The following is a 13,022-nucleotide window of genomic DNA, read 5'->3' on the forward strand; positions in this document are numbered from 1 at the left end:
CTCTAATATCATTACCAGCTATGAGCCTTTTGGCATTGTGTATTAGCTCTCATGTTCAAAGATTCTGTGTCTTTCCTGTCATCATTAGTTGCCATCAGGGAACGTGCTCAAGTGGTGGATGAAGGCGAGTATTTCTCAACACAGAGTAAGATTAAAACAGTTGAAGAGAAAACGGAGATAATAGTAGAGGAAAGACAAATAAAAGAAGAGGAAGTACGGCGTATACTTCAGATCCCACCACCACAGACCATCATTGAAAGAGTTGATGACTGGTTTTTGTTGCTGGATGTTGTTCCCATTGAATCATCATATGTACCACCAGGTACTGATTTAAAAAAAACAACTAGTGCTTCTTTTCAACACTTTCGCTATCGTGTTTTTTTTTGCGCTTTCTTGCTAATATACAGTAATTCTTTATTACTATTTGTGCTAAAAGACTTTCTCCTGACTTTACTCATATCAGTTACCTGGAAGGAGAAAGACCAAATCGGAGCAGAGAGTTTTGTCTCTGTGACTCAAACTGCAGTCAAGGAGGAGATTAAAGAAGTAGTAACTGAAGAGAGAAAGACAGTGGAAGAGGTACCAAGACTTCTACAAGAAATCCCACAACAGCCAGTGACAAACAGAGATGATGACTGGTTTGTGTTGCTGGATGTTGTTCCCAGAGAAACGACATATGTACCACCAGGTATTGCTAAAATATTGGCTCTCTTGTGCTTTATTTTGCGCCTGCTTGCTAATACACAGAAAGTGTTTATTACTTGTGGTCTTAAAAGACTTTCTCCCAATTTTACTCACATCAGTTACCTTGAAGGAAAGAGACCAGCTGGATGCACAAAGTTTTGTCTCTGAGGCTCAAAGTGCAGCCAAGGAGGAGATTAGACAAGTAGAAGCTATAGAAGAGGCACCAAGACTCCTACAAGAAATCCCACAGCAGCCAGTGACAGTGAGAGATGATGATTGGTTTATATTGCTGGATGTTGTTCCCAGAGAAGCATCATATGTACCACCAGGTACTGCAAAAATCCCCCCGTACTTCGTGACAGTTTTATGAAAGCAAGCAATTATCCTGAGCTCTACAGACTCTTATCCTTAATCCTCCTGTACTGTCCATAGTGTCTGAGGACTTTTATCTCTTTTGTCTTAGTTGCTGCTGCAGAGCGTGTTGAAGTGTCCCCAGGAGAACATGTCTCTGTGGTTGAAATTACAGCTCTTGAGCGGAGAGAAAAAAGGGGGAAGATTGTGGAAGAAGAAACACAAATGAAAGTGCTGAGTGTGAAGCAGGTAGTATCTCTGCCTCTGCCACAGGCTGCGAGAGAGATAGAAGATGACTGGTTTGTGCTGCTGGATGTTCCCACTAGAGAACCATCATATGTGCCACCAGGTATTGTCGACTTTTCCTTCAGGCCCACCATGAAGACTTGCAAGCTTATTTTCATATCTAAAAATACTCATGCATCCCTCTGTTTGTCATTAGTTACCATGGCTGACTACGTTCAGGTTTATCGTGAAGAGAGCATTTCTACTGTGGCTGAAACTACAACAGAGTCCAGGAAGGAGGTTGTAGTTGAAAAGATCGTGGTGCAGAAAGAGGACAGGGCACAGCAGAAAATATCCCAGCCAGTCAGAGAAAGAGATGATGACTGGTTTCTTCTGCTGGATGTTGTTTCCAAAGAAACTGCCTATGTACCTCCAGGTACCCACAGCCTTCATTATTTATATATATTTTTCCACACATATTATCACACCAAAGAAGATTAACTGGGTGTCACACAAGATAATTTCCATTAAACTATAAAATATTAGTTATTTCTTAAGTGTTCGCTGAAGCTTTAGTATGAATTCTGTTTACTTTCAGTTTCTGTGGCAGTACTGAGCCAAATGAATCCAAGTGTTCAACCTCGAGTTGAAACGATAAGGATAGAGCAGAAGCTACAGCAGGTTGATCTTGAACAGATTAGACCGCAATTTAAAGATATTTACTCTGAAAATTTCTGCAGCTCTTAATTTTCTTTTTGTGGTGGCTATACTTCTTTGAAGTCTGAGTCTTGAACTCTGTCTGTTTGTGCCAGTTATTCCTGTTGAGATTGTTCCGGATATGAGGAAGACATTTGAAGTTAAGGTGACAACCACAGAGTCTACAACATGGAAGAAGATGATAATTGGTGTGGACAGCAGGCAAGATGAGACACGTCTGACTGAAATTAGACCTAGACAAATGGCACCACCGTCAGAGAGAGAGGGAGGAGATGATTGGTTTGTCCTGTTCGACATCATCCGCGAAAAGCCAGTTGTCATACCGCCAGGTACCTTTCAATGCCAAAGTGTCTGCTTACACTGTGCTAAAAAAATGAGTGGTACACCTGACGCTTTGAACCGAATATGGCTTTAGCAAAAATAAAACATGAAATCACAGGATAATTTACCCTTATTTCTTTGTGTTAGTTGCTGTGGTTGAGCGTATTGTGAATGTGGTAGCAGCCACTGAACCAAAACCAAAACTGATGATGGAAGATGTGAGGCCCCCTGTGAAGTTAGTGGAGATTAAACCACCACAGCCGAGACAGGTGGATGATGACTGGTTTGTGCTGCTAGATGTTGCAGCGAAAGTTCCAGGTATTCTGTTTTTTTATTTGCGGCTGCTACTGTGAGATGGAATCAGATAATAATGTGTCTGCGTGTGTCTTACAGCCCTATTACATGTCTTGTTTATTATGTTGAAGTTAAATTGTGATATGGCTAAGAGGACTTTGTGTGTATTCTGCATTAGTGGCTGTGGACGAACGTATCCGTGTGTATCCCGAAGTAAGACCAACTAAAGAGTTTGCAGCCTTAGAGCAGAGAGCACAGCTGAGAGTTACTACGGTGGAGGAGACATGGCAGCAGGTGAAGGTAGTACAGGAGAAGCCGCGTCCAGCAGTGAGAGAAGTGGAAGATGATTGGTTTATTCTTCTGGATGTGGCCACTAAGAAATCAGGTATAATAAAAATGATTTTGTCCAGCTTATATGTACAAACATTTCTGCTTGATTTAAAAGTGCACAGTTGTTCTATCTGCACCTACTGTCTATCAAGACCAAACATTTATTTATTTATTTAATTTAACAATTTTACATAGATTTAGCAGAGCAGTCTATTTCACGATAAATCAAAGTGTCCTAATATTATGTGCTTTATTTCCACAATAATACCTGGTTGTGTAATTGTATTAGTTGCCGTCCCTGAGCACACCCAGTTCCCAGCAGAAGTGAGAGTTCCAGCTGCTGTGGCCAAAACAAGGATCGCTATTTCCGAGAGGAGACCCCAGTTTGAGAAACGAATCCTGGAAGAAAGACGTCCACTCACACAAACACATGTCAACGATGATTGGTTTGTTCTGCTAGATGTTGGCCTCAAAGAGACAGGTATTTCCTACCTGTTTGGGTCTGGCGTTTTTTGTTTTTTTTTTGCAGATGAGCCTCTTACACATGCGGTTATGCTTTCCTCGCTCCATGAAACGCTTGGCACATTTGTAGCCTGTTCACAGGATGCAGTGACTTCTCTTCAAAAGAGAATGTGTCCACAGATGCTCTTTCACCCTCATTGAAGGACCTCTCGCTGAACTGTGCTTTACAGATATAAGGAAAAATGCTTTCTTAATCTCGGCGGCTCAACCACATTGAGCTTTTCAGCTGTTTGCAGCCTTATGTCATCTGCCTTTGCATTCATCAACTGATCGCGACAAGAACTAATCCACGCTTTTGCTCTCATCCCTCGTGGATATCCGCTTCTGGCCCACCTCAGGTTCTGACGTGTGCTTGTCCTTTTTAAAGTGACTAAACAAAGCATATGAGGTATAGTATAACCTTCAGTGTGTGCACTTTTCTCGAGACTTGAAACTGTAAGTATGATGCTGCGTAGATGTGCGTTTGTGTGTTACTTTATATGTTTACCTGTTTCACTGTGCATTTTACATACTTCTGGGATTTGATTCTGTGCTTACAGTCTTATCCCTACATTGTGCTAAAACATTTTTACTTTTATTCACATTTCTCTTTTTTCTGTATTTATCTAGTAGTGAGCACACAGAGGGGCACCCGTCCTGTCAGTGCTCCGGTCTTCTCCCAGGCCGCCCTGGCCGAGGCGGGGATCCCCATGGCGCCTCTGGATCAGCCCCAGACCTCCACTCCAATCAAGACCAGCCGCCAGGAGGAAAGAAAGCTGGAGGTCACTGTAGAAGCTGTGGAGCCTTCAAAAATCGAGGCTGTGGCTGAGATCAAGGTATTCAGTTTCTGTCTGATCAATATTTTACATATTTGTGATGTAATTTATGTTTATGTGTGGGAAAAATGTGGCATCATACATACGTGTAAGCCATATTATTCCTGACAGGATAACTGGCACCAGTGTCTTTATAGAGAATGCCGGGGTACTTTGATTTTAGATAATGATAAAATATGAAGATTTATTGTTTATTGTAGTCGCTTCATAGTCTTTAATAGTAAAAGATGTTGAAGTAGCGAGCACAGATTGTTCTTGGTGTCTGAGTGTGAACTGTGTCTCTCTTGCTGCTGTAGCCAGCAGTGTGGAGGGACCAGAGAGAAGTAGACTCTTCACTGATATCCACCATCAATGGGGACATTCAGGTTAGTGTCAGACACTGGCCTCTTGCATGTGGCCCCTTTGAGAAGACTTGTTTCCACTATGGCTGAGGTTTAAAGCGGAGGATGCTAACAAGTGTCCCTCTCTCCTCCCTTGGTTAGCACGAGTCTGAGGTGACGGTCACGGAGGTGGTGCGAATGCGAAAGGTCAGATTCTTTAGCCTGGTCTCCGTAGCCATTTCTCTTCCTCCATTCTGATGATTTCGAGCTTCTCATCCAAAAGACTAATCTCACCCTCTTCTCATGTTGTGCTTCCATACGACTAGGTCTTAAATGAAATCCACATCAGGTTCGATGCATATACAGTGTATTTTAAGCGGTAGAAAAATGTAAGAATACATGGAATATGTAAACAATGAGTACCTGTTGTTAATAGAATGATATGTTAATATGGAGGGACTATGCTTGCCTCAGAAAATACTATTTTATATATGCAAGCTGTTGGAAAGGCATTCATTTCCTCTCATTGCTTGCTGTTGTTGTAAACCCTGGAATGCACACATGCATGACTATAGATTTGTGCACTTTACTAAAAAAGTGGCATGACATCTGGTGTTTTATCACATTTCTATCACTCCACAGTTCTTTATTTTGTTTTTCATTGTGAAAGTAGAAATATTAAGTCAGTCCTCTGTAGTTTTAGGTTACTTGGTTTTGCCGTTACATTGCAGTTTAGACCTTATGGCCACCAAGCTCCACATTGTTTTGCATGCGGACTCCTCACGGCTCTGTTTGTCTTGTAATAACACTGTAGTGAATTTTGTAGTATGCATGTCCAACATGTGGCAGTTTAATGCCAACACACAGGGAAACTGAAACAAACCCACACTTTTTTGTTCTTTTCATTTTTCACAGAAAAGAGCTAAGAAAATTGAGGGTGACTCAATTTATATAAGACATAGCCTTTTAATGTTGGAGGTTTGTATCCCATCCGGAGACGTCAGTCTCTGTCTGTATTTTCTTGCTCTTTGGCACAGTGGCTGTTGTTTAATATCACGCTTGCATGTGGCATGTCACACTTTTTGCATCAGTGTAAATGTCTGGCTATAGACTACAAGATAAATGTGTGTGCGTGTGTGTGTGTTGCAACATAACTCTAATCTGGTTGTTTCAGGAGAGTGCTGTTGAATTTATAGAGTATTTGGTTGTGGTCAGGGATTTTTAAAATTGTATTGGAATACATGAACTTGTCAAGAATGCTGCAGTCCATAGCATCCTTAAACTGTCACTACTCACATTAGGGCTGCATAATATATTGTTTTTTATCATCATCGTGACGTCAACTTACCCAATGAACACATTGCGAAAGACTGTGATATTACACTGAGGGATTTTTTGAGTTAGTTTTGAGTTAGTATCAGTCGAAAACCACAATTTATAATGAAAAAATATTCTTTTTCTATTGGAGCCTTTTGTGTTCAGTTTAATTTGCTCAATAAAATAATGTAAATTATTCCCTTTGATTTTTAAAAAGTCAATAAGCAGTACTTTTGTATTTTAGCTGTATAATAAACGTAGCTCAAAGGCAGAACTGAGTACACTCTAATGTCTTTTTATCATAAGCAATATTATTAACACTATATTCAGTGTTACTGCTTATTTTCCTCATATCATGCAGCCCTAGTTCATAAGCAACTCCATTTTTATATATTTTTTTTTCCACATCATCAGTATTCTCCTGTTCCTGCTTTTGCTCTTTTACCCCCATCTCATTTCTAACTGCCAGTACTGCATTGCACTTTCTCAGCAGTTATGCAAATACATCTTCTGACAAAATAATTTCAAACCAGAATAATTATTGCGTATGTAAAAGGAATGACATTTGGATGAACAATTACCATTAAGTTGCTCTTTAGCACCACAGTTAGTCACAATTGATAGTTAATACTAATGTTCATCATCTAGAATCATTGTATGTTTGGTAAAATGAGAGTGAGTATCTTGCAGATCTCAGTAAAGATCAACTTGGTGCTAAATGTTGCCAAATGAGTGCTGCTACTGTTGCTTTTTGTTCATTTGTGATAAATGAACAGGTCTCATTTCTTCTGAGGCTTCATCTTTGAGAACTTGTTTCATGTCTGCTGTTGTCATCTCTATTGCTGTTTGATTTGCAGCCTGTTTCCACGACATGTTTCACTGTGAGCCTAATGCTATCAAATAATGGATCATTAATGCTGTGCTGTGTAGCTTTCAGCTTCCTCTCATCCAAACTTAAAATAATGATCGACTTTAATCAATCACGGCACTGGGTGCTCTGAATCTTCCCTTTATAATACCAAAGTCTGATCTCTTGAATCATTCCTAGACTTGAGTTTCATTTTGAGAATGAGTTGCTGATAATGTATCAAGAATCCAAATAATATGATCATCTAAATTAATGGTCCCTTCTAATTTATGTTTTTTCAGGCTATGGTCAGACTGCAGGCATATTAGATTTTTTCTTTTTTTTTCTTTTTCAAATCAGATCTTGAAGACAGATTGTCCGGACTTTAATTTGCAAGTGATTAGATCAGATTTTATTTTCTAGACATCACCAACCTATCTGCTTTGGCACAGACGTAGGCGTCAGTAACTACTCAGCAACGCTAGTGACGCAGTTTTCCAATGCAGAAGCGTGAGCAAGGGAGGTCCAACATTTCACCCTCCTAACAATTTCAATTTGGTGTCCGTCCACGTTCTGCTGTTCTTCATTCTGTCCATTTTAGCACTCTGCTAGTAGCAGCATGGATCTGCTCACCACTTCTTTAGATTTGACGTTGACTCTTTAAGACCCTTTACAATTCAATTTGACGCATCTCGTCAAGACTGAGATGCATCTGTAGAAATCCATTTGGAATCTTGTTTCATACCACCTCCAAATGTGGTATGGATCAGATTTCATGTTTTTTTGGGGGGGTTTTTTGGGGGTTTTTTTTGCTGTCCAAACTTCCTAAAATCAATCTGGCTTTGCCCAGAAATCGATTTTGACTGGCAGTCTGCACAAGGCCTTAGAATCACCAATTAACCTTGCTTCTGCTTGTTTATTTAATCAGCAGTAAGTCAACACATATTTTACAGCATCAACAGAAAACATGATCTGACTTTTTTTTCTTTGTCCTCTCCTGTTTGTTAATCTCTCCCAACTACGAACATATCCTTCATCTTTCTCTCCCCATCCAACTTTCACCATCTGCCTTCGCCTCTTATTTTTTCTCCCTTTATTGTTTTCTTGCTCCGATTTCTTGGTGCCCTCCCCGTCTCCACATGGTCTTTCCCCTCTCACCTTTCCTCCATATAGGAGTTCGATAAGCCTCAGGAGGACCTGCTCAGGCACCATGCCAGTATCAGCGAGCTGAAGAGGAACTTCATGGAAGCCGCCCCGGAGAGCAGACCCAGTGAGTGGGACAAGCGCCTCTCCACACACTCTCCGTTCCGCACCCTGGGTATAAATGGTCAGCCGCTGCCCAGTGCAGATGGGGTAAGTCTCACAGAAACCATTCGCCACCAAATCCTTTTTACTTCATTTAACCTAAGTCTGCCTGTTCAGGAATTGGAGCAAACAAAGCAAAATGTTTCATTTAAACTGAATAAGGAAATCGTCATGAAGAATTTCCATTCCTGAACTGACTTGGTTAAGGCTGTTTTGATTTTTGCGTCATCACATTTGTTTTTTTATGGTTCAGAAATGATTGTACTTCATTGGAAAACATCATTACACTAGTGTGAGCAGTGTGCATGGATTTATACTGGAAAAGAAGAACCTGAAATTCTTGCTAACGTTTGGTTTTTAAGTAATTTGTAAAAAACTGTGAATTGCTTCATTGGATTCTTTTTTTACATGGTGAATATAGTCGAGTGAAAGAAATTGGTATAAGAAGGAATCAAGTTGCTTCCAGTGGTTCCTGGTTCTCTTACAGTCTGAGTGTAATGAATTATGTTTGCATGTGCGGACCTATTCAAGGAGGTGGCATGTGGTATGTTGCACATGCATGTGTATGAAGAATGCAGCTGGACTTGTTGAATAGGGTCTGTACTTTTGTTCTGGCACTTCAAAGACTGATGTGGGCGAGGCATCTTTGGGACAGGTTGTCCACTCGTTAAGAACTCACTTTAGTTAATCTTTTCTGCCTCAGATGCCTCTGAACCCTGACATGTTTGTGATGCATGACTGACAGACCTGACGATGAAAATTTACCGCATGACTTTGAGATTAATTTTTGCACGTTCTGCTGACTGAGCAGAATTTACCTTTTCCCCTCTCCTCTGTCTGTCTATCACTGATGAGCTTCCCTTCTGCGTTTTGCTTTGCACACCTTTCTATTCACACAGCTTTTATCCTTTCTTTGGCTGCTACTTTCTCCAAGTCATGTTTGTTTTTCCATGAATAGACATTCACAGTTGTATGAGCAGTTTTTTCCCCACTCTCGTTATTTTAAATAACAATGTAGCTATCACAGGATTCCATAAAACTAATACAGTTTCTAAGTGGTAATAATAGCTATGTTGCAGTTAAAAAGATTAAATGAAAGTTATTCAGTGGACTAGAAATAGACCCCCAATCTGAGCTGCTGTCACACAGTCACACAAGTCTAATCTGCTGAGTTTCATTTTGCATGCCTTTTGGCAAGAGATTAACTCAACTGTTTGAACAGCATAACTGTTTGGACACAAAGCATTTTTACAGTTGGAGATAAATGCCTCTGAGTAAATCATATTGTCAGAACGCATTAGAGTTGAAATCAAAGCGAAGCAAATCTGACAGCGTAGTGTCTGTAGTGAGGAGATGAATCAGAACAAATGTACAACATGCTTGATGTAAGAAGTCAACAATATGACACTGGTCAAATGTTGCTTGCCTCGCGGAGCTGGCACGATACAGTTTGTGCTGACTTTTACAAGCCAGTTTGTCATTGAACTTCTTCTTCAGTTGTGTATTGACAACAGACTAACGCCCCAACTGTGAGAGGAGTAAACATTGATATTAATGTTGGTTTGCTGGTTTGACACACAGCAGCTGAACTGGTCCTGCTGCTTCTGACCTGTTACTCAAGATTATTAAAGTTTTCAGTTCAAAGCTTTGTTGCCTCCAAACAGATCAAATTCATTTATCACTCAAACACTATACTGCAGTGAGTCATTAAAGATATACTGTGTGCGAATTATTGGTCACTGTTTAAAAAAAACACTCGGCAGTGAAAATAAAAATGAAAGCCAACTCCATATTCACTGTCACTCTCGAGGAACGAGCGTTGTCTGCCTGGTGTTTGCAACAGCAGTTGCTGGAGGCATTATGTGTTTGGGTTGTCGTATGGCGGTACATTCATCTGTCCGTACATACACATATACAGGTACATCCCATTCTTGTGAATATAATGTTTCAGGAAGGCCTTGAGGGAATTTCCTCAAATCTGGCACAAATGTCTGTTTGGACTCAACGATGGACTGATGAGAATTTGGTGGTCAAAGGTCACTTTGACCTCACAAAAGATGTTTTTTGTCCATGAATCAATCATTCATACACTACAATTTCACAAAAAATTCTGATAGGAAAAAATTATGAAATTACATTTCAAATGCAAAAGGTCAAAGGTCAGCTTCACTGTGACATCATAGTGTTCTGTGTAAAACACTTTCTGGCCTTAACCCACCATCAGGAACAGAAGGGGAGACATTTAGTCAGATACTGAAGTAATAATACCAATGTCAGGTGCCCAATTGAAGCTGTGCTGATTGTATAGATCTTTTGTTCTGCGGGGTTAAAGATGTGCGTGAAGCATCCACATTTTAGAATATGCAGCATTTTTGAAGAAACGTCCGTATTTGTCTGCTGTCATGGCACCATATGAGTCTGGACAGACATAAATGTAAACAGTAACTGCAACTTGACTGGTTTGCAGAGATAATAATCGCAAGGTGGCAATTCTAATTTTTGCCTCAGTGTGTCTGCGATTTTTGAAGCTTCCTCTTGAATACATCTTGCTGACAGTATGGCACTTGGTCGCTAGTGTTTCATAAAGCCCAACCTCACCTACAACCTCACCTGCGCGCTGTGCCCAGAAATGTCCCAAACACAGCAAAATAAGAAAAAAAATACAGAAAAAGGGCAGAATCTCTGTAGATAAAAACCCCCACTGTACACTTCTAATGGGTCATAAGTGATGACTGAGAGGAATTACTTCTGAGAATAAACTAAAAATAAATTATTTTCGAGGAAAGTCTTGCATTTTATATCTTTAACAGGCCATCTGCGCCAATTTAACACCCTCAAGCTAGAGGCCCAAGATTACTCAGTTGACCTCAACTTACTGAGGTACAATTGTTCCATTGCAAAAAATGCATGAAATACATCCCTTTTTTAATTAGACACTACAAGTGTGGATGACTTTCTGTCTTTTAAAACAAAAATGTTATGGACATGGAAAAATAAAGCATGTTAAAATGCATGTACAAGTAACATTTCCATGCTCTGAACAACAAAAATTCCTGTCAAAATCACATTTTATATTTTCAGTAATAAATTATTGCGCAACTGTGGCTTTTTACAAGTTTCAGTTAAGTTTCGGTCATGCAAACATTTCAAAATTCCTTCCTCTCATCTCTCTCCCCCCTTCCTCCTCCTCCCCCTCAGTTTGTCATCCGCCTCCCACGCGGCCCCCTGCTAGACTTCTACTCCAAACGCAGCTGAGGGGCCGTCTCGATCCTGCGGAAATCCCACACAGGTGTGAGTGTGACCCACGGAGACCGCACCTAGTCCATCTACCCATCAACCTCTAGCTTTCTCTTCTCCTCCTCTCCTTCCTTTGCCTCCTCTTCGACATCACCGTAGCATTCTTCATCTCATCCTCTGCTCCACTTGAGAAGCTGCCCCTTTTTTTTCTGGCCTCTGTGGGATGAGACTTTCATTCCTTCTGTTTCCGACTGCAGCACAATTGACCTGGTTTCTCCAGCCAGAAACAGACTTGTTCTCCAAAGACTCGTTGATTAGGACTGGAAATGACAATCAAGCCAATACTCTTTTGCATTTTGTGTGTCTTTTGGACTTAAAATCAACAAATATTACCTAACAACTGACTTTTATCTGGAGGCTTATAATGTCTGACCATATCACTTTGAGCCCAATTTTATACACAGTTTGAGGTACATTTATATTGTCAGTAATCTAAGGATATTGTCTGAGCTGATCACTGTGATATGACCTTTGGATTTACAAACTTTTCCCCTGAACTCACAGTAAGCACTAGAAGACGGCGGTCATGTTACTGGGAAATTTCTGAACATTCTTTGTCACAGTTTGGTATTTCCTATGATGGGAGACCTTGAGGCAGCTTAATTGTAGTACTTATTAACCTCTTTGTCCTTCACCAGTATTTGGCGAGGCAGTCTGTAGCAACTGCAAGAGATTCCTTTTTTGCATGACTTTTTTGACAATCAACTTTGACCAAAGAATAAAAGGCATTCCATATACAGTTCATATGATCGATTGTTCCTTGTATGTGTTACTTAAGTTTATTATTTTCTTTATATAAAACAGTATTACTTTTAGTTGATGACTGTCCGGCAAAAGCAAGTGTGAGTGGCATGCCATTTTTGCAGTCCCTCCTGATTGACAGAATATTTAAGCGAAAAAGAAAATCTATTTTATTCTAACACATACTGAATTCTACACACGGATGAAATAAACAATATGGAGCAGCACCTACGTTCAGTATCCATCTTATTGGGTGATCAACCAGCATGCATCTTATGGAACCCAGTTAGGAAAAGGGTACATTTTGGCTATGAAGGAATGTGTACATTGTCTGCAAAACAGTAACTTCTTGATTTTTTTTTACCCTGGATCCTGTTTTCTCATGTTTTTGTGTCAAAATCACAAATCAGAACAACAATTTTTGAAATTAATCCAGTATTGAGTAAATGTGCACAGCCAGATACTCAAAAATGTGCTTATTTTTGTTACTGACAGGATTAGGTGTTATTCTAAGTGTCTGACAACATCGTGGAAAGGATCCCTACAGTGAATTACCCTCTTTGTGAAAGCTGAAGATCCTTTTTTTCTCAACCAGAAACAGCCCCAGAATTGATTTTGCCAAACCTACCAGACTTCTGTTTACATAAGCAGTCATATCATTGTTAATCACACTTCATTTAAAGTCGACAAAAGCAGAATAAAACTCTCAAAACACGTCCTTAATACCTTATTATACACAGTTATATGTGACAATATGCAGACTCTATACACACTAAAATTACCATTTATTTAAATGGAGTCCGGTGATTGTGATTTCAACGCTGGTTAAACACAAACAAAATTTCACAGTGCTCTGTTGTTTGCAGAGATCACATTGCAGCTGTTTTTGCCTCACTTAATACTGGACCAATTTCAAAAGTTGTACCCCTGTAGACA

At 40.0% G+C, this 13,022-nt stretch overlaps 1 protein-coding gene across 16 annotated transcripts in view; it reads left to right on the top strand.

Annotated features, from left to right (window-relative positions):
• The window catches only part of LOC121945189 (uncharacterized), a 39,788-nt gene that overhangs the window by 22,096 nt on the left and 4,670 nt on the right, over nt 1-13,022 (top strand). For 7 of the 16 annotated variants that reach the window (XM_088084141.1, XM_088084140.1, XM_042489237.2 and 4 more), the window contains 14 exons: nt 89-322; nt 464-688; nt 804-1,013; nt 1,148-1,384; nt 1,478-1,696; nt 2,073-2,306; nt 2,446-2,616; nt 2,771-2,977; nt 3,212-3,403; nt 4,054-4,259; nt 4,556-4,624; nt 4,742-4,786; nt 5,495-5,557; nt 7,917-8,096. In XM_088084141.1, coding sequence (XP_087940267.1) covers nt 89-322; nt 464-688; nt 804-1,013; nt 1,148-1,384; nt 1,478-1,696; nt 2,073-2,306; nt 2,446-2,616; nt 2,771-2,977; nt 3,212-3,403; nt 4,054-4,259; nt 4,556-4,624; nt 4,742-4,786; nt 5,495-5,557; nt 7,917-8,096 — 2,492 coding nt within the window. Of the gene's footprint in view, nt 1-88; nt 323-463; nt 689-803; nt 1,014-1,147; nt 1,385-1,477; nt 1,697-2,072; nt 2,307-2,445; nt 2,617-2,770; nt 2,978-3,211; nt 3,404-4,053; nt 4,260-4,555; nt 4,625-4,741; nt 4,787-5,494; nt 5,558-7,916; nt 8,097-11,246; nt 12,095-13,022 lie in introns of those variants that run through there. The other 9 variants (XM_042489242.2, XM_088084139.1, XM_042489234.2 and 6 more) reach the window with 9 other exon arrangements.

Source organism: Plectropomus leopardus, chromosome 11 (genome assembly GCF_026936395.1).
Source record: "Plectropomus leopardus strain MGB_pleo_1.0 chromosome 11, ASM2693639v1, whole genome shotgun sequence".
NCBI lineage: Eukaryota > Metazoa > Chordata > Actinopteri > Perciformes > Serranidae > Plectropomus > Plectropomus leopardus.